The sequence below is a fragment of the Lethenteron reissneri genome, chromosome 27 (genome assembly GCF_015708825.2).
Source record: "Lethenteron reissneri isolate LAM-NWPU_2019-01 chromosome 27, ASM1570882v1, whole genome shotgun sequence".
NCBI classification, from domain to species: Eukaryota; Metazoa; Chordata; class Hyperoartia; order Petromyzontiformes; family Petromyzontidae; genus Lethenteron; species Lethenteron reissneri.
Genome location: NC_083805.1, coordinates 18,514,772 through 18,539,207, shown reverse-complemented (window position 1 = coordinate 18,539,207; position 24,436 = coordinate 18,514,772). Strand labels below are relative to the sequence as shown.

The 24,436-nt window shown below is 42.7% G+C and overlaps 1 protein-coding gene across 3 annotated transcripts in view; it reads right to left on the bottom strand.

The window, feature by feature from the left end:
* The window catches only part of LOC133348681 (uncharacterized), a 41,330-nt gene extending 22,314 nt beyond the window's left edge, over positions 1-19,016 (bottom strand). Inside the window, exons 1-9 of one of the 3 annotated variants that reach the window (XM_061561626.1) lie at positions 18,943-19,016; positions 18,170-18,263; positions 10,047-10,178; positions 8,029-8,142; positions 6,690-6,785; positions 4,487-4,539; positions 3,632-3,920; positions 2,721-3,020; positions 27-71 (exon numbers count right to left, since the gene is read on the bottom strand). In XM_061561626.1, the coding sequence (XP_061417610.1) occupies positions 27-71; positions 2,721-3,020; positions 3,632-3,920; positions 4,487-4,539; positions 6,690-6,785; positions 8,029-8,142; positions 10,047-10,178; positions 18,170-18,263; positions 18,943-18,960 (1,141 nt within the window). In that variant the 5' untranslated portion in view covers positions 18,961-19,016. Of the gene's footprint in view, positions 1-26; positions 72-2,720; positions 3,021-3,631; positions 3,921-4,486; positions 4,540-6,689; positions 6,786-8,028; positions 8,143-10,046; positions 10,179-18,169; positions 18,264-18,668; positions 18,865-18,942 lie in introns of those variants that run through there. The other 2 variants (XM_061561625.1, XM_061561627.1) reach the window with 2 other exon arrangements.
* Positions 19,017-24,436: the final 5,420 nt, after the last annotated feature.

The following is a 24,436-nucleotide window of genomic DNA, read 5'->3' as shown; positions in this document are numbered from 1 at the left end:
CTCTTAATAAGATGGTGTAACCTTACCTTGGTGCAAACTATTCTCTTCTCTGTAAAGATCTGCCTTCATTTCTATTGGGTAAGTAAAAGTATAATGTTAGATACTTTATGTTAACATCATAAATTGTACAAAGCAAATGTGTCAGAAACATAGACAAGTGATACAAATAAAAAAGTACATGAAGAAGAATGGACAGGTAGAGGAACACGTGGATTAGGGAATATAACAGATTACGAATCTTTATTTAGGCTAAGGGAACAATCCAATGAGCTATGATGTTCTTTTTCACAGATGTACATTATGGGCAGATCTGGAAGTTACAACAGCAAGCAATACAAAACACGATAGGAGTGAAAAATAGAGGAAAAGGGAAGCAAGTCAATGAATATGAATTCATTCCAAATATATTAATTACTCTATATAAGTCGATTCATCAAACTTGGGCAAGTCATCAAAAACAACAGCAAAAACAGTCCCAGACCACACCAAGATACTACACAGCAGTAGTAGTCCCTCAATAAAATGGCACGTGGACAGTGAACTATCACTACGACACAGGTAAGGATCAAAGTTATAAATCACATTTGCCAATGTGACTTTAATCCAGCACTAATCTTCTGTTTCACATTGACCGTTAAGAAAAAGTAAGTGGGCTTTAGAGGCCACATGGTCCCCGTTCTTGCAAAACCTGTCATGAATATCCAGAAAAACTCGGCCCGGGGAGCAGGAATGGACTCTGGATACTACACCACAATCGATGGCAAGGTAACCACTGCTCGTGGGAGAAAACAAGAATGATCTATGTTGAACTTCTATCGCACCATACATAGCGAACCACGCTAATCGGAGGTGCGTGGGAAGGACATCAAACTAAGCAGTTCCAAAAAAATAGATATTAATATAAATAATGTAAAGTCCATTGCTCCAGTGGCTTCCTATTATAAGAAGGAAGAGCGTTCCCGACGGCCGCAGAAGCGCATTTGAAATTACGCAATGTGGTGACCATCTTTGTTCAATGGACAGACAAAAGCTGCTGCTGCGACCTAGCTTCATTGCCGCTTCAACAACAGTTTATGTGTATTCTTTGGTTCTTTTGGTAAAGTCACGTAGATAGAAAAAAAATCATACAAATAAAGTGAATATAAAAATACCACGACGTTTCGATCGCAACACAAGCGGTCATCATCAGGAAAAGGGGTTAGCCTCTAAAGGCGAACTGTTTATAAAGGTTTGGAGATGGGCGTAGCCCAAGTGTATCAGCAACACCAGCAGCATGTGCGGGGCAGCAATGCCAATGCAGCAACAATGTCAATGCAGCAGCAATGCCAATGCAGCAGCAATGCCAATGCAGCAGCAATGCCAATGCAGCAGCAATGCCAATGCAGCAGCAATGTCAATGCAGCAGCAATGCCAATGCAGCAGCAATGCCAATGCAGCAGCAATGCCAATGCAGCAAAGGGCCGCCAGGAAATCATTGCACCCGACTCCACACACCACACTGTTGACAGTGGAGGTTGATTGACAAGAAAACAAGTAAAGTCTTGACCCAAAGTGGTTGATGCCATCTTTCCAATGATTGCTGAGTCTATAACCATCCTCTCGTTTGAAATTGTCTGTGTCTGTATACATGGATGGCTTCATGAACGAATCTTTGTTGATAGCCAGTCGGCTTGCAAAGTACCATTGTTTTAGAGAAATCAATTTCGTGTGAGACAGCAGCATTAAAATAATGATCAGCCTTGGCAGAAGTATTGCTCCTAACGTGATGCTGCCCATACATGCTGCTAGTGCTTCTGATACACTTGGGCTACGCCCATCTCCAAACCTTTATACTCTGTTTGCCTTTAGAGGCTAACCCCTTTTCCTGATGACGACCGTTTGTGTTGCGATCGAAACGTCGTGGTATTTTTTATTCACTTGATTTTTGTTATTTTTTCTATCTACATGACTTTATCGAAAGAACCAAAGAATATGAATTCCTGCAATAACGGACGTTTTAAGTCAAATCTATCCGTTTACGTGGTAGAATGCATTGAAAATCTGCTCATTATCTTAGCAAAGTGCAGTTTACCTTTCAATATATATATATTTTTTAATTTACCTCCAATATACGTTACAGGTCTGAACATTTGACTCTTAAACCTTTCCCGTTCCGAGATGACTGCAAGTCTCAGGGTGAGTGTCACGTTCACCGCCAAATCTCAGAATATGCAAACGATTCGGCATTAATTTTATTTAGAGAGGCATAGCAGTACCATTGTTTTAAATACTTCATTACTCACTGCAGAGAACAGTAGCGACAAGAACACACTCTATGATAACTGGCGCAAAACTGTGCCACACATCGTCCCATATGGTCTTGTGGGAGCCTCGGTACCAATCACGTTATTTTATTCTGATAACGAACACGGACGTCATCGGAATGGGAAAGGGTTTAAATCAAGAGAGGAGCACACGTTGTGTAAATGAGGATGGCGTGATCAATCTTGGGGATCGCAAAACTGGATCAGGTCAGAAATAAAACGTACTTTGAATCAAAATGTGGATAGAAAATCCAGAGAACCCTGGAGACAAATTAACCGACCATGGGAAAAACATACACACTCCAAATATACAAAAGGCGTCATATGGTCGGGATTGAACCCACGACTTCTTGTATACCAGGCGAGGTGGGTAACATCTCGCCACCATGGCGGTCTCGTACACACTCATGTACTTACCGAGGATGCTCATCCATTTGTTAACTTTTGGATACCTGAGTATGGTTTTAAGCACATCGAGGAATTCCCGACACCTCTCCTCCCCACAGCTAACAATGTGGTCGAGTAGGAACCCGGTGGCTTCTAAAGAATTGCGCTGATTTTTGGCCTCGTCGGAGACTTCCTTCCGAATGATCAATTTTCTCTCCAGCTCCTCTAGGAGGGAGTCTGGGTCGTCGCTGATCCACAGCTTCAGATTAAGTTTATTTCTGCGGACGAGACGCATATTTCTTCCTTCAACGACCACAATGGATTTACGTTCTGTCAGGACACACAGAAATAAAACATGTAAGATTAGAATTTTTTCATATTAGACAATATAGATTTACGTCCTATATGTGTGCAAACTTGGAGAAGGCTTTGATAACTCCTTGGACATATTGTTTTTCGTGATTTGTTTAACTTTCCTATACTTTGCACGCCTTCCTTTCCTTTTTATTGTTTGTTATTGTAACTTTCTGACCCCGTGCTCCTACTGGACATCTGGAAAAAAATCTAAATAATTCTTCAGATTCCTCCAGCATAAATATTCGGATTCTAAAGTAGTCCATGAAAAACCCACCGCAACCATGTATGTATGTTTAAAATGTATCGCACCGTATGTATCATCCATGCTAATCGGAGGTACGGGGGAAGGAAAACAAACTACACACAAAGTGCATTTAGAAAGAAATTCGTTTTCTATTTAGTATATTAGCATATTGTAGTATATAGTGTAGTGTGTAGTGCAGTGTATAGTGTAGTGTATAGCAATGCATAGTGTAGTATATATGTTGAACTTCTTTCACACCGTACGTAGTAAACAACCGTGCTTATCGGAGGTGAGGGCAGAAGGGCAATTGTATGTCATGATCCACAATGCAGCTACATACCGAGGGAGACCAGCCAGTCCGCAAGGCCCGGATACTTGTCTCCGGTTGCGTGGAGGCCGTCTAAGAGGTTCTGGCAGGCCGTCTCGCCGTCGTTCAGAAAATGTTGGATCAGATTTGCCGCACGGTCAGAGACGGTGCGAGTGCACTGGACCTCTCGGTAGACGCTGTGAGAGATGGTCCCTTGGATGTCCAGTTCATCGAGGAGGTGTTGAGGGTTTTTGCCAATGCAGCTCTGCAGCATTTTTCTGTTCCTGTAAATCAGTTTCTGTCTAGACGTCCAGTGTCCATCCTGTGATCATCCGAAAAGAAACAATTATACTTGTGTATGATAAAAAATAGAGGTATTTGTTTTATCTTATTTCGCACCATACGTAGCCAACCTGAATTTAAATGTAGTATTGCCACAGTTATAGTGGCGTGTTAATGCCTTTTTGCCAATTTAGCAGGTGCTGCATTTCTATTGTGCCCATGGTCAGAGCAATGGTCCAGATACATTCTTAGATCTTTTCATAATGTACTCTCCAAATTTGTCACTTTTCAATGAACAATACAGTTCCAGGGCGTGAAATTCAACATTAATTTAAAGTTAACGGTGATTTTGATACACACTCCATTATCTTTAACGCTGACGTAGGGTGTATGCATTTACAGGAGCTTTTAATTTTTTATTGTAATGTTACTTCGAACTACTGTATAGTCATAAACACAATGAATCAGACTGATTTACGACAGAATTTGTCGTGCATCTTTGGAAAGTATTTCAGTTATACGTTCAGTTCTTTTTCCAGATTCATAACTTGTTTAATCTTAAACGGTTTAGTTATAAAAACAGGTTTAAAAAAAAAGTATACTCACATAGAAAAGTTCATCAATCAGAGAGACTCCTGTATAATCCCTACCATTTGAAACTTCCCACGGTTGGGTATCCATACAAATGAGAGATACAAAAACTTGGTAAGCAGTGCGGTAGTGAACGACAAAATGAAAAAAAAATTGCGTGAAAAAAATTAAGAGTTTTCATGTACCGCTCTATTGGCAATCCACTGCTGGATCAAGGCTGCCCACACTGTCTGGATCATGGGGGGCGGATTAATTTAACTTTCTTCACCACACTGGTCGACGTTGGGGGTTTTGTAAAGGCGGGAAGCGTCGACATGGAGGCGTAGAAGTCCAGAACCATAATGAGCCGGCCTCATGAACTAAAAACTACTTGTTATTTTACATGTGTAAGGCCCACTGAGCTACATAGCTCTTTTTCCAAAGTAACCTCGGCATCGAAAATAATAGCTCAACAAAGTGGCTTATCATCATCACGTGGAAATATATAGCAGCCAAAGACTCGAAACGCGTGATGTTGATTCTAAATGTGGAGGAAAAAACTGGAGGACCCGGAGAAAAATCCATGTGACCACAGGGAGAACATGCAAACTCCAAATATACAACAGGCGTCAGGGTCGGGATCGAGCCCTCGCCCTCCTGCATACCAGGCAAAGTAGTGTGTGATGAGTGGGACCTTATAATGTATTCGTATGGCAACCGGAAGCCAATGCAGCTCAGTGAGCACTGGACGTATCTAAAGAACGATATAAATGGACATGTTTTTATTTTATCAGGTAAGGCCAACTGAGCTATGTAGCTCTTTTCAGGAGCGACCCGGCCACAAATGATATCAGCTCAACAAAGTGGCTTATCATCACGTGGAGATTTATAGGAGCAGCCAAATACTCTGTACGCCTGACGTTAATTCTAAATGAGGGAAAACTTGAGGACGAGGATACATTTTAAGATAAACTTTACTCAAATCATAAAGTTCTTAACCTCATATATAAATTGGTCAATCCCCATTTCACTGGTATTTGTGAGCTCGTAAATCCTGCGAATGCACTATTATGTGTTGTATGTGTGTGTATAACTTCTTTCACACCATATGTAGCCAACAGTGCTAATTGTAGGTGCATGGGGAGGACAACAAACTAGTAAACCGCCAATCTTATGAGTTTGAAACTTCTATGGCTGCTATCTTCATTAACGGATAATGAGAACTCCTGTGACGATGTACCAGAAATACACGTGACATTTTGCATGAGGCAGTATAGGATGCAATATAGTATGGTATGAGAAATTATCAATGTTTTCCCGTATTATTTTTTTGCGCACATAGAACTAAGACTTGTTTAGGACAAAATCCTGAGTAGTTTCCCAAATGGGTGGGGTTATTGGGGTGTGGCAAAGGCACAGCACAGAGACCATCTCTTGGAAGAGTAGAGAGCCCACGCCTGGAACCTGCTCCATAAACCTCAGACAACACCACTCGGGTTTGTCTGGACTCAAAACCCAAGCGGGACTCTGTGCAGTTGCATGGAGTTGAACTTCAAGAATCACTACTGGGAGCTCTACTGGATGAGAACCCAGCTTCTTGGACGTGTCTGCTACTCTTGAGAGGGCATCTTATTATTATGATTATGTGTGTAGCGCCTCTGCAAGTGCTTCAAGCACCCTCTGATCTGCAGCGTGTTGCCTCCCTGAAAAGCCCAGACGACCACCCCTCTTTGCCAAACTCAGTTTTCTGCTCAAGAAGATTGTGAGTGAGAGTGTCGCGTGTCTCCGTACTTTTTATTCCACAACCCTTAATCACTCTTCCCCTTGCTGTGAACTACCTCGTCTGGCATACAGGAGGTCGTGGGTTCGATCCCGACCCTGACACCTGTTGTATATTTGGAGTTTGCATGTCTCTCTCCCCGTGGTCGTGTGGATTTTTCTCCAGGTCCTCAGGTTTTTAGAATCAATGTGCGTTTAGAGTATTTGACCACAATACGTTTCCACGTGATAAGCCACTTCATTAAGCTACAATTTATGACAGCCAGTTTGCTTCTGAAAAATAGCTGTAGAGCGCAGTGGGTCTTAGCTGGTAAAATAAAAAAAGCTTAGTTTAATTTATTTTAATGCGTGGACCTTAATAACCTTTCATGACACACAGTGTCCTAAATGTTGTTTTGTTTCAAACTGATTTATAATTAAGCCGTGGTATAATCAGCATTATTGGTGTGGTGGTTAATACCTTTGCCTCTCCATTTTCGATAAAAATAACACAATAAGAGAATTAAAGAAATAATGATCAAAATCAATGTAATAATTAGACCAACGACCATCCAACCTGGAAGAAGAAAACAACAAATGTTAGTTTTCATGATTTAACACTTAACAACATATCTATTACAATATCGATTACTCATCAATGAGCTTAAACCATCACACAAACTATGGTCATCCTCGCAGCATCTGCGGATTTTGGCTGACCATCGAACAAAGACGGAGACTGCATTGCGTGATTTCAGATGCGCTTCTGCTGCCGCCTGGAACGCACTTCCTTCCGATATTAGGAAGCCACTGGGAGCACTGTTAAATTATTCAATCTAAATTGAAAACCAATTTCTTTGGAACTGCTTTTTGTGCTTAGTTTGTGTCCTTCCCCCTGCACCAAATGTATTTAAAAGCCCAATTCGACCCTCAATAAAGAAATGGTTGTCCACTCTGGCTTTACAGGATCGTTTAAAAAGGACTGTGGAAAAGTGATGATAACGGGTGGTTATTTACAGGGGTGAAAATTGTATGAAATCACTCAGGGAACTCACGTGTGCAGAACATAGCGAGGCGAAAACATATAATATACCAAGGGTGGAGTGACTCCCACTTTTATTTGATAATGTTGTATTATGTTGAACTTCTTTGGCACTGTACGTAGCCAACTGTGATAATTATTGGAGGTGCGAGGGAATAACAATAAAACTAAACACTCGATTGAAAAAAGCATAGCTCCGGTGGCTTCCTAACATCGAAAGGAAGAAGGTTCCAGACGGCCGCAGAAGCGTATCTAAAAGAGCGCAATGCGGTAACCGTCTTTGCTCAGTCATTAGCCAAAAGCCGCTGCGAGCATGACCGGAGTTCGAGTAATCATGGTTTATGCTCCTTGACGAGATCAGCAAGGTATTGTATTGCGGCAAGCACTTAGTGTGTTATTAGTTCCACCCCATAATGTATTTATTCGACAGGCAGAAGCCAATGCAGCTCTGCGATCACTGGTCGGATTTTAAAGGCATATAAAAGAAAAAGCCATAGTTTAGAGGTGGTTCCATAGTTATGGCCTTTTTATAATGAATAATTAACAAAAAAGAAGTAGATATTGAGTATATTTAGTATAATATATACGCAATGTATATTATGTAATATATTTATATATACATACTATATTGTATAATATATTATATATACCCAATATACTCAATATTCTGTGTTAATTATTAATTATGAAAAGGCCATAATAAAGGAACATATGTTGAACTGAGCTGAAGAATCTCAGCGAATACACAAAGCAAATTCTTCATCGCGGATAGCATTACCTGGTCCTGGCATTGTCTTTTCACACTTCTCTGAGTATGTAGATCTGTAATAGCCTTCCTTACATTGGCAAACAGTGTTACGTGTGCTTTTACAAGGAAGCACCTCCTCTTCACCTGTTGCAGATTACAAAAAAATAGTAAAAATCACCACTTATTTTCCCCTGCTTCTCCAAATATAAACGTCCGATTAGCACGTGTGGCTATTTATGGTGCACAGGAAGTTCTGATACCACCTTGCCCCAGCCTACATCATTGACATGCTTCACCCATATGTCCCCTCAAGGTCCCTTAGATCTGGGGATGCAGACCTAGTTAATTTAGTAAATTATTTTGAAAATATATTCATGACATTATTTTTAAGTGTCTGCTCCTGCTGTCCTGTACAGCGCTTTGAGATCCGAGATGAAAAGCATTCAATAAATGTACGTATTATTCTTATCTTCCCATAGGCATCCGTGCTGTTGAATAGATCGTTTAAACCCGCAAGAATGACTCTTGGAGTGTGAGAGAGCTGTGAGATCACCATAACATTGACTCATTACTCAACTAAAACCAAAATAAATTATAATTTGTATTTCATCAAATAAGGCCCACTGAGCTATGTAACTCTTTTTCAAAAGCGACCTGGCCACAAATGATAGTTCAACGAAGTGGATTATTACGTGGACATTTTTAAGGCTGCCGCGGTGGCGAGATATTATCTACCTCGAACCCATGACATCCTGCCACTCTCCCCTTGGTCGCGTGGATTTTTCTCCGGGTTCTATACATTTTGAATCAATATCACGCGTTTAAATAATTTGTCTGCTATAAATTTCCACGTGATAAGCTACTTCATTGAGATATCATTTGTGGCCAGGTCACTTGTTAAAAATATCTGTATATCTCAGAGACCTTATCTGGTAAAATATAAATTGTTTAGTTTGATAGTTTAGTTTATAGCAGCCAAATACTCTAAAACCAAATATGGAGGGGAAAACTGAAGGACCAAGAAAACGATCCACGTGACCACCACGGGAAGAACATGCAAAGTCCACATATACAGGAGGCATCGTCACGGTCGGGATCGAATCCACGACTTTCTATATACCAGGTAAAATCCATAATAGAGGTTTTTGGGTTAGATTGCTTAAATATATAAAAGTGTCACTATGAGACCTCCTTTACCAGTGGCAAAATATAGTAGTAGGTTTTTACCCTTTAAACTGGTACAAAACTGACACCTTTGTACAAGGCATCATGTTTGCAATAACCACAACACAAGTAGTCAAAATGCAAACAAAAAGAAACAACTCTGATAATGATAATGATATGCACTGTCCTTGAAGTGGTGTATCGGCCACCACTTGCTTCTTTTTGTTTGCATTTTGACTACTTGTGTTGTGGTTATTGCAAACATGATGCCTTGCACAAAGGTGTCAGTTTTGTACCAGTTTAAAGGGTAAAAACCTACTACTATATTTTTCCACTGGTAAAGGAGATCTCATAGTGTAAATGCTTACCCCGAGCTCTCACGACTCTGATAGTGCGCTGTTTTTGAGTTGTACGCCTTTTGGTGTAATCTGGTCCAACACCAATGGAGACTAGGCTCTAAGGAAAGCTGTCTCGGGTGTGGACCAATCAACTTCAAGGACGGTGCATATCATTACCATTATCAGATTTGTTTCTTTTTGTTTGCATTTTGACTACTTGTGTTGTGGTTATTGCAAACATGATGCCTTGTACAAAGGTGTCAGTTTTGTACCAGTTTAAAGGGTAAAAACCTACTACTATATAAAAGTGTCGTTAAAACCCGCCACCACCCGACACAGCCAACTAGTAAGGGTTGTCACGAAAACAGAACATGCCAATTCGTCACCAGTACAGCACACCGGTGAGTTGGAGAGCCAAGCCACAACATTCACAATCTGAGTACGACGTTTCGCCAGTAATTACCACTAGCTTCATCAGGCGACAGCCACCGTGGCGCCCAGCAATGGCTCACCATACAAATGAACTAGCACACCTGTTGCACTCACCATCACTGCAGGAGCTGCAATCGTGGCAGTCTGCTAAGTGGTTATGTTCTTCCGTGAACGTTTCACCCTCCACGCAGGAACCGCAAACTGAATCTTCACCGCTGGATGTGCACTCACTTATGACAAACTTCCCTGTGTAAAACAGAATTAGGGTGTTTTGGAAGGCAAAGAGACACATTTTTGTTACAATTATTAATTGAAACTAAAACTTTTTATTTCAGCAGTTAAGGCCCACTGAGCTATGTAGGTCTTTTTCAGAAGCGACCTGGCCACACGTGATGATAGCTCACCAAAGTGGCTTATCGTGTGGAAATATATAGCATCCAAATATTCAAAACGTATACCATGAACTAAATCTTAACCAAATATTATAATTTGGCCCAAATGATGCAATCAGTGAATGCGATTTACATTTCAGGATTAACTTGTTTTTAAGCAATACAAAACGGGGTACTTGACGAAGTGAAACAATATTTCTTATGTATTTTTAATGGAAACCTTGTTACCAGGTTACAAGACTCGCCAAAAATTAATTTCTCATTTCACTAACTCACTTTATTAGAAGTGATTGTTGTTGTGTTTATTTTGTTGACCTTCCCGCACACCTCCAATGAGCGCGGTTGGTTACGTACGGTGCGAAAGAAGTTAAACATACATACAAATGATGGCAAGGTTTCATGTCATACGCTTTAATTGCGCGTTGGTTACTGTGTACTTCCGTGTGCTCTACATTGTGGCAGGACGGGAGAACAAAACAAAAATGATTCGTACTTAGGGGAGAATCTAGGTTTATAAGCAAAGTAGCTGAAATCCTGGACATTACAGCATTAAAACCGGGTAATTGTTGATCATAACGTTCTGGTGGATAACAGAGCCCGCTGAGTTCCACTAAAATGGATCACAGCGCTTAGTGTATCGGCCACCACTTGCATACACCCCTGTACATGTTAGAGCAGTGGTTCTCAACCTGTTTTGGCTACTGGTGTACCCCCTTGTTGAATTTTGTTTCAACCGAGTACCCCCCTTGCCTGACCCAACTTTGGTTCTGAGAAAAAAATCTACTAATAATGAACATCGATATTTTAAAGAATTGCCAATTGTTTGAGGTATACCCTAACAAGCTGCTCGGTGCGTGACGTAATTTGTTCACGCTCGCCGGCTACTATTGCAAACCACATTGTTTACGATCAAGGAATGTATTTTATATATCGTTCCAGGTTACCATATGGATTTAAATATAATATTTTATATTGGCAGATTAATACATGATTATTCACCAATGACTCTCATGTATGATATAATTTCACATATTTATAAATCACCTCACGTGCCCCCAGGGGTCCGCCGTACCCCCGGTTGAGAACCGTTGCGTTAGGGTGCCTAAAGGCAGCAATCAGAATTAGAATATTTTATTTTTTACTGAGGAATCTGATGAGCTATGAAGCTCTTTTTCATAGATGTCCAAAGGCAGCTGCGATGGTGACCGGAGTTTGCGTGATGGTATATGCTCCTGGACAAGATCAGCAAGGTATTGTGGCTAATTAGTGGCAAGCATTTTATGTGTAATGTATTTGATCGGCGACCTGAAGCCAATGCAACTCGGCGAGCACTGGACGGACACGGTCGGATTTTGCAGTACCTGTCTCGACACGTGCCAAAGAGGTTTGTACACGTTGCAGCTTGGTAATGTTTTTTGCCAGACGTCCCGTAGAGTAGTGAGTTGCTAACATCGATATACTACGCTACACGCCACCGTGTTGGCTATGACATGACGCCGATTGCACAATCCGAATATATTTGGAGAAGACAAACAAACAATGTATTTGTTTTCTTTAAAAATAATGTGTGAGTGACATGACTGAGTGTAACTAAGCCAGGCCATTGTGATGTTATCATTCCTTCTCCCCTGCAATGTGGACACTTGACAGCTTCATAGTTGGGTAACTTTGACATTCCACAGTGCTCTCTCAATCAATTCGCTGTTCAATGTCAAAGCATACCCATGCAGCAAAAAATGCTGGTGAACTATCAACCGTGCTTATCGCACCTCCGATTTGTACGGTTGGCTACGTATTGTGCGAAAGAAGTTCAACATACATACACGTCTTTACAGGCATTGCACTGTGCCGAAACCACTCCAAAGTTTCCTTGTGTTCAACCAATGCTGTTGAATTTTTTCACTCCCAGAAGGCTATGTGGCTGATGGGATGTTGATTATTTGGCTGCTATAAATTTCCACATGACGACAAGTCACTTCGTTGAGCTATAATTTGTGGCCAGGTTGCTTCTTTAAAAATTACGAATAGCTCAGTGAAGTTGAGTCTATGTCTATTTACAGTGATTTGCTTACCTTTCCTATAATTTGCACTCCTATCGTTTGTGTGTTGTTTGTTGTTGTAAGTCTGTGACCCGTGCCCCTACTGGACATCTGTGAAAAAGAGCTTCATGGCTAATCGGATTTCTCCATAATGAATCAGAATTCTGATTTTGAAATATTGTTTTACGCGAATACATATAATTTGCGTATTTATGAAGTTGCCATAACATTGCTAATGATGATGTTGTGTTATACTGTACATTGAATTGCAAGGCAATGATGAGCCAAGAGCACACTTTTATTTCACCTGTGCTGATGCTTACAACGCCACACCAGGAAGTGATTTAAGCTATTTATTCTCTAAGACTTGAGCAATGGCGTTTATGCCCAAGTAAGGTTAGGAATTACTTCATCAAAGTCGACGATTGCCAACAGCATACACGGACTTGTGGGGGCAAGTGCTGTGAGATAATTTAAAGCTGGCGTGATTTATAGGTGTGGTATGTTTTGCCACAGGTAAAACCCACTGGACAATGAATGGCTTATCGATGGGGAACTGGTTATACAAGAGAAACCTGGTTATGTATTATGTTGTGTTGAACTTCTTTCGCACCTTACGTAGCCAACCGAAGGACAACAAACTAAGCACAAAAAAGCAGCTCTAAAGAAATTAGTTTTCAATCGAGATGATTTAAAAGGGCATAGCTCCTACTATCGTAAAGAAGAGCGTTCCAGATGGCTGCAGAAGCGCATCTGAAAGCGCGTGATGCAGTGGCCGACTTTGTTCGATGGCCAGCCAAAAGCCACTGCTACTGTGAGGATGACCGGAGTGCACGTGATGATGGTTTATCCTCCTTGACGAGATGAGCGAGGTATTGTGGTTCATTTGTAGCAGACACTCTGTGTGTAATGAGTGTTTTGTTACAACTATAAATACGAACAACAACAAAAACAACAAGGCACATACGACTGTGTACGTGGTCAAGTTTCCAATGGCAATGCCGTGTGTCAACATCGTATAAACTAACAAGAATAATACGACGAGGCTGGTAGAATGCATTATGTACAAAAAGTACAGGGTACAATTTAGCACCGAGGTATGAAGTTCGTCACAAAAACACCTTTGTCTGCCCACACTGTCACTATGAGGAATGTCAATTTGAGTAGAAATTTCGACAACAACAAAAACTGGGAATAGGTTTTCCCCTTTTTTTCTGGCAACAAAACATGTGTTAAGATTTTAAAACACCAAACTGAAACCTTTGACAAGGAACCATGTCTGCATTAACCACAAGACTTGTGGTCAGAATGCAAAAAAAAACATACTCTGATAATATATGCATTGTCTTTGAAACTGATTGGTCCACACCAGAGACAGCTTTCTTTGGAGCCTAGTCTCAAACGGTGTTAGACTAGAGGATGGTGTTAGACCAGAGGACGCCAAAAGGCGTACAGCCCAAAGACAACGCAACTATCAGAGTATTGAGAGCTCGGGGTGAGCATCTACATCAGGAGGCCCCATGAAATAGCTAAATAGTTTAGTAAAAGGCACGTAACCTACACAGACGCGTATGTAAGTGAAAACAGATGTTTTGAAATGAAACCTAAAATGTTATTTCATTCTTAACCATGTATTGATTGTTACATTTTAAAGTGCACTTTTATTGAGGGACTATGTGTTGTCTTGGTGTGGTCTGGGGCTGGTCTTGCTCTTGTTTTGCTGCATTACCCAAGCTTCAGCAATGATGAACTTCTGCAATTTGAACTTATATACTTGATCTATTTTACGTATGTAGTGATTTGCTTACCTTTCCTATACGTTGCACTCCTATCGTTAGTTTGTTTGTATTGTTTGTATTGTTTGTTGTGGTCACTTTCTGACCCCGTGTTCCTTCTGTCAAAAAGGACTTCACAGCGCATGTCGCCCATTGAGCGCAGGTTTGTCCAAGGCACACACAGGTGGCTGAATTATTTTGAGTAACATCGCCACACAGGTGCATAAGGTTTCAGCAGATGAATGAGGTATAAGAGAGCCAACCCCTTTCGTTTGTATGTACGCATGTCGAACTTATTACGCACCGTACGTAGCCAACCATGCTGAGCGTTAAACACAATATTTTTTCTAATCATAAACTTAAATGCACGGAACCAAGGCACAGAATGGCGAATATAAATAAAATGAGTTAATCATTAAGCTCACGATACATGCATGAGGATCTATTGGATACAATATATAAGCTGTATATAAACTGTGTATACATACACATCCCACCCCCAGTTTGGTGGTTGGTTTAGACAAATCCATGTGTTTAAAAAATATAATTTGGTATCGTTTTGAAAGCATATTCGTATCTGGGTATGTGGAGGACACATCGTCAGCCTAGCAACGGCGTCCCAAGAAACGGCTGGGCCAGGAGGTCATAAGAGAGCGTCAGAGAGACGAGTGCGTTGGTTCTGGAGGGAATGAGTGATTGAATGAAGCAATAATGAGAATTATTAACCACCAATGCAAAAACGCTATAGAAGTGAAAACTATCGGAAAGGTAAGTACATCTCGAAAAATAAATTGACTTAAAATTAACGAATTTTTATGTTATCAGGTAAGGCCCACTGAGCTATTAGTATTTTTTTCATGAGGGGCCTGACCACAAATGATAGCTCAACAAAGTGGCTCAATCAGGCGGAGATCTTAACTACCTCACCTGATATGCAGGAGGTTGTGGGTTCGATCGCAACCCTGACGCCTGCTTTATATTTGGAGTTTGTTCTTCCTGTGGTCGTGTGGGTTTTTCTTCAGGTCCTTCGGTTTTTCCCTCCACATTTAGAATCAACATCAAGCATTTCTACTATTGTCCTGCTATAAATATCCACATGATGATAAGCCACTTCGTTGAGTTTATCATTTGTGATAGCCAGGTTCCTTCTGAAAATGAGCTACATAGTCTCATTGGGCCTTACCCGGTAAATTATAAAGTAAGCATTTTTCGTTGTTAGTTTTAGTCTAGAGGAGCGTTTCCCAAACTTGTGTAGCCCATGACAAACCTCACTCACTTTTTTCTTTAAATCCGAATAGTAATACTACATGATTCATATTATCGGAACGTAAACACTTTTTTTTTTACGCAGTTATAATGTTTATTTTTTTTACGCGGTCATTTACATCTTGGGGTTCGGGTAGTTTAATCAGGGAAGTTTACCTGACTATTTTTTGTAATTAAATATCACAAGTAAAATATGAATGAATGTCTAAGCAAAAGGTATAAACGTTGTTATATTTTTCTGATCAACCTAATGGACGTCTGTGAAAAGAGATGTATCGCTCGTAGAATTCCTCTCGTATGAATAAAATAATCTGGTTTTGATTTTGAACCTGCGGTTGGCATCACAGCCATGGCGGACCTCCTGGAGGAGGTTTTGCGACCACACTCTGAGAGCCAATGCCCTAGAGGATTAGCTCAGTTAAGGAAGTTGACACTAGGGAAGAATTTATTGACTCAAATAGACAGGTTAAAAATATAAAACGTTGGTAATCATCATTTTAACACGTAGGCTTTGGCGACCAACATTATTCATTAATACAAATTTGGATTAGATAACGTAAATTTAAATGTGTCGTTAACCCACCACCACTACCCAACACAGCCAATTAGTGAGGTTAATTCTGGCAAATTGCCCGATGAAGCTGGTTATGATCACCAGTGAAACGTCATACTCAAATTGTAAATGGGTTTACTTTCCAACACACAACCGATATGCTGAAGTAGTAACTAATTGGCATATTTTGTTTACATGACAAACCTTACTAATTGGCTGTGTCGGGTGGTGATGGTTTAAGGACGCATTTTTATTACTGCAATCAAACAAAAAAACGTTATTATGGGTAAAAAATAATTTTTCATCGCATTGTGTCAATATTACTGGTGCCAATTCCCAGACATGTGTGTACCCAAATCGTTTGCTCAATAAAAAAACACTTTTAGAGAAAAACTTGAACTATTTTTACGAAAAAACACTTACTATTTGTCTTTTACCAGGTAATGCCCACTCAGCTATGTAGCTCTTTTTCAAAAGCGACCAGGCTATAACAAATGATATCTCAACGAAGTGGCTTGTCATGTGGAAATGTATAGCAGCCAAATACTCTAAACGCATGTTTCTAGATGTACAAGGAGGAACTGGAGGACCCGGAGAAAAATCCACGCGATCACGGGGAGAGAGACATGCAAACTCCCAATATACAACAGGCGTCAGGGTCCGGATAGAACCCACGACCTTCTCCATACTAGGTGAGGGAGGTAACATCTCCATGGTACCCTATTATATGGAACTGGCCAATGACTAAACCACGTGCAATGTGTCCGATCTCTTCGGATCCTTTAGACGCTAAGCAGTGTTAATCTTGGGTGGCTGTGAGGCTGTATGTTGTGCAATACAGGGCAATGCAGAAAACTCCAATGTTGCGCTGCACTACCTATGTTCCCTGTCTTCACCAAGCCGCACTGGCCAGTCTGATGAGGTTTTGTCAAATAACCCCCACGGTACACGCGGTTTTGGTGAGGCCCTCATCCGACAGTGGACTTAAATAAATGGTTTATTTGTTTACATACAAAACATTAGATGCAAATATTACGGGGATTTCTTTCTTTATTGAGGAAACAAAACTGCACAAACGAGACAGAACATCACCAATGAACAATACAAACGAGACAGAACAACACCAACGAACAAGACAAATCAGACGGGACAACACCAGCCAGCAATAGAAACGAGGCAGGCAAAACATGATGCTGGTTGAATGCCTCTTTAACGTGCTTGGGGTTGTATTGTTATTTGAGCCGAAGTTATTGCAAATTAAGTGCTGCTGCACTTTCTTGGCGTCTGTAGTATAAAACGTAAAGGTGCTGCCCTAAAGGGTTATCTCATTTACGTTGGTAATCACCATTTTACCACGTAGGCTTTCGCGAACAATATTATTAATATAAAAAGTGTTTTTTGGGTTATATCGCGTAAATATTAATGTGTCGTTAACCCACCATGACCACCCGATAAAGGACATTAGTAAGATTAATTCTGGCAAATTGTCCGAAGAAGCTGGTTGTGATCACCAGCGAAACGTCACAGTACTCAAATTGTAAATGGGTTTACTTTCCAACACACAACTGGTATGCTGAAGCAGTAACTAAGTGGAATGTTTTGTTTGCATGACAAACCTTACTAATTGGCTCTGTCAGGTGGTGGGTTAACGACATATTTTTAAGTACGCAATCTAACTAAAAAACTTTATTACGAGTAATAATCATTGTCCATCGAATTATGTCTATAATACTGGTGGAAATTTCCAAGCATGCTCCACTGTGTGTACCCGAATCGTTTGCTCAATAAAAATACTTTTGGGAAAAAACATTAACAATTTTTACGAAAAACTACGAAAAAACAACTAAACTATTTTTATTTCACCAGGTAAGGCCCACTGAGCTTTGTAGCTCAGGTTCAAAAGCAGCCTGGACACAAATTATAGCTCAATGAAGTGGCTTATCATGTGGACATTTTCAGCAGCCACATACTCTAAACGCACGTTTCTAGATGTAGAAGGAGAAAAACGCAGGAGCCAGATAAAAATTAACGCGATGACGAGGAGAACATGCAAACTCCAAATATGCAACAGGCATCAGGGTCGGGATCGAACACCACGACCTCCTGTATAGCAGGCGAGGTAGTTAACATCTTGCCATCATGCCCCCCCAAATAAACTTGCCCAAGCAGGTAAACCATAATTCACATTGTGCGCTTGTACCGACATATTTACCTGCCGTACACATATTGCAGCACACACCAGTCTTGGCACTATATTTCCCTGGGGGGCAATACTTGTCGTCTAGGGATGGAGCTTGCACCAGAACCTTCACAGGGAAAGACAAAACAAAGTGTTACTATGCAGCCAATGAAACTACGATGTTACTTTCATGATTCAAAGTGAGGTTTCCACTACCAAATCGGAGCTGGTCATGAACCAATTACACACATGTTGCAAGGCATCATCAATGTTTATATGTACTTTATCTTGAACTTCTTTTGCAACATATGCAGCCAACCGTGCTAATTGGAGGTGCCGGTGAAGGACAACAAACTAAACACAACAACAGGGTCTCCGAAAGCACGAATAACACAAACAGAGACACAACAACAACTGCCATTCGCCACTAAGTGGCGGAGACGTCACCACACACAGGGACACACACGCTGAGACACACACACAGGGCCACACACACTGGAACAAAACACGTGCACTGGGTCACTCGGCTCACCTCTGAGAAGTAGAACGTGACCAAAAAAAAGACGAGCGCGCAGAGGAATTTCACTGTGAGCTCCATCGCTCGCGGCCGCCGGAGTCTCGACAACGAAACTCTGACGGAACTCGAGAGCTGTGTGCGATCTCAACGGTGCTGGCTCTGTGTGTCTCTCTGATTCGGCTATGTTGGACCAACCCCTTTCGGAGACTCACACCCTGACACATGACCCTAAGCTAGCATCTCAACAGTGACAGATCTAGTGAATGCAAATAAAAAATGTCAGACTTACTTCCTTGTGAGTTACCATTGTTGACCACGTAGTTTCGGAGCCACACCTTTTACGAATCAACTTTTTTATCGTGAGTTGAGTGTGTGGGTGAGTGAATGGGCCAGTGGGCGGTGTGTGGGTGGGCGATGTGTGGGTGGGCGAGTGAGTGTATTTGTGGAATGTCTGGTGTTGTCTGCCGGCCGAGTCGCCCCTTTGAAAAAAATAGCTTCTTAGCTCGAGGGGCCTTACCCGGGATATATTTGGCCACGGCAGCGAGATGTTATCTTGTTTGATCTGATGGCACATTCCGTGTGAAATATCGTTCAAGCGGAAATTCAATAATAAAAGTGTCCATAATTTGTCCATTGCGTAAACGTGGAGTTTCGTAAACCGAAGGTTCGTAAATAGAGGGATACCTGGATTTCAGAAATACCCAGTTTACTTCGTGACGAATTCATTATTACTCGTATGTACGTTGAACTTATTTCGCATGGTACATAAATTACGCTAATCGAAGGAGCAGAGGAAGAACAAAAAACTAAACGCAAAAATCAGTGCCAAGGAAATTAGTTTTCAATCTCGGGCTTCTGTAGCTCTACGACGATCAGGAGCCATTGCTTGAAATGTTGCCTATTGAATGGTTTAATGGCAGTATTTTTCACGAGTTGGTTGAGATATTATTTGTAAAGTCCTTTTGAGCTTAACCTTATAGTCTCCGCCTACCTCTCTAAGCCACACCTTGCTATATAATCTTCACTGCCCCCATAGTGGTGGTGCATTTGGGTTGCATCAAAGGTTTGAAGGACAGGTGTTATTGCCCTGAAAAAGTAAAAAAATAATAACAGTCTTGTTCCTCCATGAAGCAGTGAATTCGGCTTACAAGTGAGTATTCAACGATATGTGAGTGTGTGTAAATGTGTGTGTGTATAGGGCGATCCGGAGTCTGAGACCAGGAAAGGCACCGGGCAGAGATTATCTCCCAAGCGAAATGCTGAGGGAGGGTGGCGTTTGTGCACAGACTGCCCTATATGACATCATAACAACAGTCTGGACCACTGGATGGGTTCCGCAGGATTGGAAGGATGCCCTGGTGGTCCCCCTCTCGCAATGTAACTACAGGGGCATCTCACTCCTCAGTGTGCCAGGAAAGGTCCTGGCAAGGATTATTCAACATCGCCTTGCTAGGCATACTGAGGAGAGGCTTGCAGAGCCCCAATGCGGTTTCAGGAAAGGGTGGTCCTGCACAGATGCCGTATTTTCTGTCCAAGAAGACCTACATCTCTGCTTTATTGACCTGGTCAAGGCCTATGATACCATCAGTAGGCCTGGGCTCTGGGTTGTTCTTCCTGCTTTCGGAGTCCATGACCCTCTGCTCACTATCATTAAGGACCTTCATAATGATGAGCGGGCCCGGGTAAAATTACGTGGCCGTGAGTCAGAGCCTTTCCCTGTACACCTTGGGGTGCGGCAGGGATGTCCTCTGGCTCCCACATTATTTAACATCTATTTTGACCGCGTAGTTCGTGAAGCCTTCAATAGCTGTACCGGGGGAATTTCAATTTGGTACAGATATAATGGGAGGCTGATCGATGCCCGGGTGCGATCAAGGGATGGCTTCCTATTGGTCAACCACGTTATGTATGCCGATGATTTTGTAATAGCTGCTCATTCAGAAGAGGAGTTGGAGACGCTGCTGCTGAGACTGGAGCGTGCCACTAGGAGGTGGCGCCTTACCATCAGCCCCACCAAAACTAAGCACCTGCCTGGGTATTTTGTACCATCGGACACTCCACTCCCACAACTCCCAATCGGTGATGGGGCAGTAGTGGAGAGAGTGGAGAGTTTCCCATACCTGGGCAGTGTGCTTATGACCGGCTCCAGTTTAACAGCAGAGGTCTCACTCCGAATCAGTCGAGCGGCAATATCTTTTCATCGGTTGCGTAACGCTGTGTGGAAGCTTCAGGTCTTCTCGGCCACAGTCATTCCCTCCCTTCTCTACGCTTGCGAAACGTGGACCCCCCTAATGGAGCATCTTCGCCGGTTGGAAACATTTAGGCTGGCCTGCATACGATCCATCATGGGTTTAACCAGGCTGGATTGTTTGAGGAGCTCACAAATCCTTGAAAGATCTGGGCAAAGTCCCATCGGTGAGCTCCGGCAGGCAAGGCTGCGTTGGCTGGGTCATGTAGCCCGCATGCCCAGCCACCGCATGCCTAAACAACTTTTGTTCAGCCGGATCGAGGGGGCTAAACGGGCGCGGCACGGGCTAGAGAAGAGATGAAGTGATGTGGTACAGTAGGACGTGGAGCTGAGTGGACTTGCCAATGACTGGTACCAGCGGTGTCAAGATCGGCCTCTGTGGAGGAGGCTCGTGAAGGACGCTACTGGGCAGTTGGAGGAGTCGCCCTCCAACAACAACGGAGGGCAGAGGAGCGACGCTCACAACAACGAGTGGAGCACCGGGTGGCTAAAGTACAGCAAGTTGGTACAGTAGGGGGCACAGGTGGTGCATCAGCCAGTCGTTTCGGTCATCTCGGTCAGTCGACCCGTGGCACCTGGGTCTGCCCAGTGACCTCCTGCCAGCGAGCGTTCGACACTTCACGTGGCCTCAAGGTGCACATGGCCTGGCACAAGCGTCGTGGTGACGTCACCGTCACTTAGTGGCGAATTGCAGTTGTGTGTATGAGTATGTGTGGACTTAGCGGGGAGCAGTAGTGTATCGGTTAACGCGATGCGCTATAAACCTGGCGACCCGGGTTCGATTCCCGTTCACGGCAAATACCAGTGACGATTGTCTGAGCCGTTCCTGGGCATCCCCTAGTTCGAATCAGCCTCAAGTGAGTACCCAGTGCAGTGTGTAAACATCGCCACTGGGGAGACAAAGGCGGTCGGGCGTGGTGCTGATCACCCACCCCCTCGTGTACCGTTACGGCCTTCATAGGTTCTCGCTAACAGCACTTGTCCCTACAGTCTGCTAAGGCTATACGGGGGATCTTTGTCTTTGTTGACTTAGCCTGGCACAAGCGCCATAGTGACATCACCGTCACTTAGTGACGAATGGCGGCGGCGGTTGTTGTAACTTTTAGCCACTGGGCGAAGTTAGCACAGTAGGGGGTACAGCTGGTGCATCTACCGATCATCTCAGTCAGCCCACCCATGGCACCTGGGTCTGTCCCGAGACCTCCTGTTAGCGAGCCTTCGACGCTTCACGTGGCCTTAAAGTTCACCTGGCCTGGCATAAGTGCCTTGGTGACGTCACCGACACTTAGTTGTGAATGGCGGGTATTGTATTGATATATTGTGTGTATATGGAGAGCGGTAGTGTAACGGTTGCGCGCTGCACTACAAACCTCCCCTAGGTCGACTCAGCTTCATGAGTGGTGCGATTTGAAAATATCGCCACAGGGGAGACAAAGGCGGCCGGGCGTGGTGCTGGCCACCCACCCCCTCGTGTCCTGTACCAGCCTTCATAGATGCTGCTACTCGCTAACAGCACTTGTTCCTGTAGTCTGTGTATATACGTGCTTACTATTAGCAAGCACGCATATGCACGAGTGTGTGTTCTAATCCACAATGCCCAAATCACCTCGAATGTGCCCCGATATCGTCATATTAGTACAGCAAAAATTCCCAAGGAACAGGGACATGGCCATTACCAAATACGAAGAATAAAGAGATGCATGCTTGGATTTGCAAAGAGGCAGACAGATGAACATGTAAATTTAGAGAATGTATGCGAGTTAACGGCATTATCCAAAGTTTGGTCGCCATACATTGCTAAAAGGGATGATTGCCGAAAGCAAGAATGACTACAAAGTGGCAAATAAGGAATGAGACGCATCTGTAAGCAATTGAATCAGCTCGTGTCCAGACGCTTGGCGGATTATTGCATCTTGGGATCGTGAGAGATGGCGATGGCTTTGGAAAACCTTCATCCAGCAGAGGTTTGATCATGGCTGATGATCACTGTTTACGCGTATCAGAATGTAAACGGAAATGTTTGAAATGTTGTTGTATTGGATCATAGTTTAAAATGTAATGTACTTTTCTTGTCACCAGTAAATAGCTCAATGAAATTACCTTCCTGTTGTATATGGCATACTTTATTTTACCAAATGAAGGCCCATTGACATGGTCTCTTAAGCTATTAATTAATCAGATGAAAGTTCATTCGGATTAATGTATCAAGTAATTGACGTTCTTTATTTAACCACGTGACAGCTATTAACATGAATTACCATTAATAACCGACGTCCGTTATGTAACCATGTCACCTGTTGAATCGTGTCCTTGTAGCCGGCCCGTCTGGCCCCTCTCCCGGCGTGCTCGTAACGGGAGAACGGGCCGGATGAAGACTATTCAGAGACGAGTGATGTTAAGATTGCGTTGTGTTCATGTCCCCTTCCTCGTCGTCACACGGCTGCTTGAGATGACCGGACAGCTTCGCGCAGGAACACACACGAGTAGGCCACGTGACAGCAACACTTTGTTTCGAAATGTTCTCTTACTGGGAGCCTTCATGTCTCTGCGACATTCACCAAGAGACTCTGCGTCAGCCCACGTGCCACAAAACCCCACACTGCTCAATCACCCTACTAATGCTTGCCCAGCTCGCGAAATTATAACACATTCCCCGCAACTCCGATTAGCACGGCTGGGTTACACACTATGAAATAAGTTAAACTTACATACATTTATAACATTTGAACAAAAGTACATAAAAAATTCTAATTCCCACGGAAATGTCTACTTAATTTAAGCATATTATTGACATGCAATCATAATAATACGTATAGAAGATGTAATATCTAATTGTATTATTACATTAGCTTTAACTACCCGGCTTCGCCCGAGACTTGGATCCACCACGCCCAGCCGCCTTTGTCTCCCCAGTGGCGATGTTCACACATCACAAGCAGTTACTCGTTTGAGGCTGAGTCGACCTAGGGGAGGCCCAGGACCGGTTAAAATAATCGAGACTGGTGTTGACCATGAGCGGGAATCTAACTCGGGTCGCCAGGTTCGTAGCGAAGTGCGCGAACCACGACACGACAATGCCTTACGCTTCCACATGTGCCAGATTTGACGTCCCAGCTCACTTGCTGTGCAAAAAATATGTGCATTATTGAGCTCTCCCGCCCCCTCAAAAAAAGTGTATTTTTGGAAGTTTTGCATGCAGTACAGTCTGGAAAGTACCCACATGGCAAATTAGCAGTTTGTTGCATGTCGGGAAGTACGCTAAACATTTTGAACAGACACACATTCACAACCTTGCCTTTTATATATGTAGTGCTCGAACCGACACGACAGCTTCTTGTTTTTCTTGTTTACTTTATTTCGCGTATTTCGATCAACTCTCCTCCATCCAACATCGCTCAACGTTCCTCTAACACCAATCCACAGTTCTCCGCGCTCTCCGCTCGCTCCACCTCACTCCTCCGTCGACTCTCCTCTCCACTCTCTCCGCCACAGTTCGGCTGCTCTTTATCAGCTCCGCCGTCCCACTCTGTCGTAA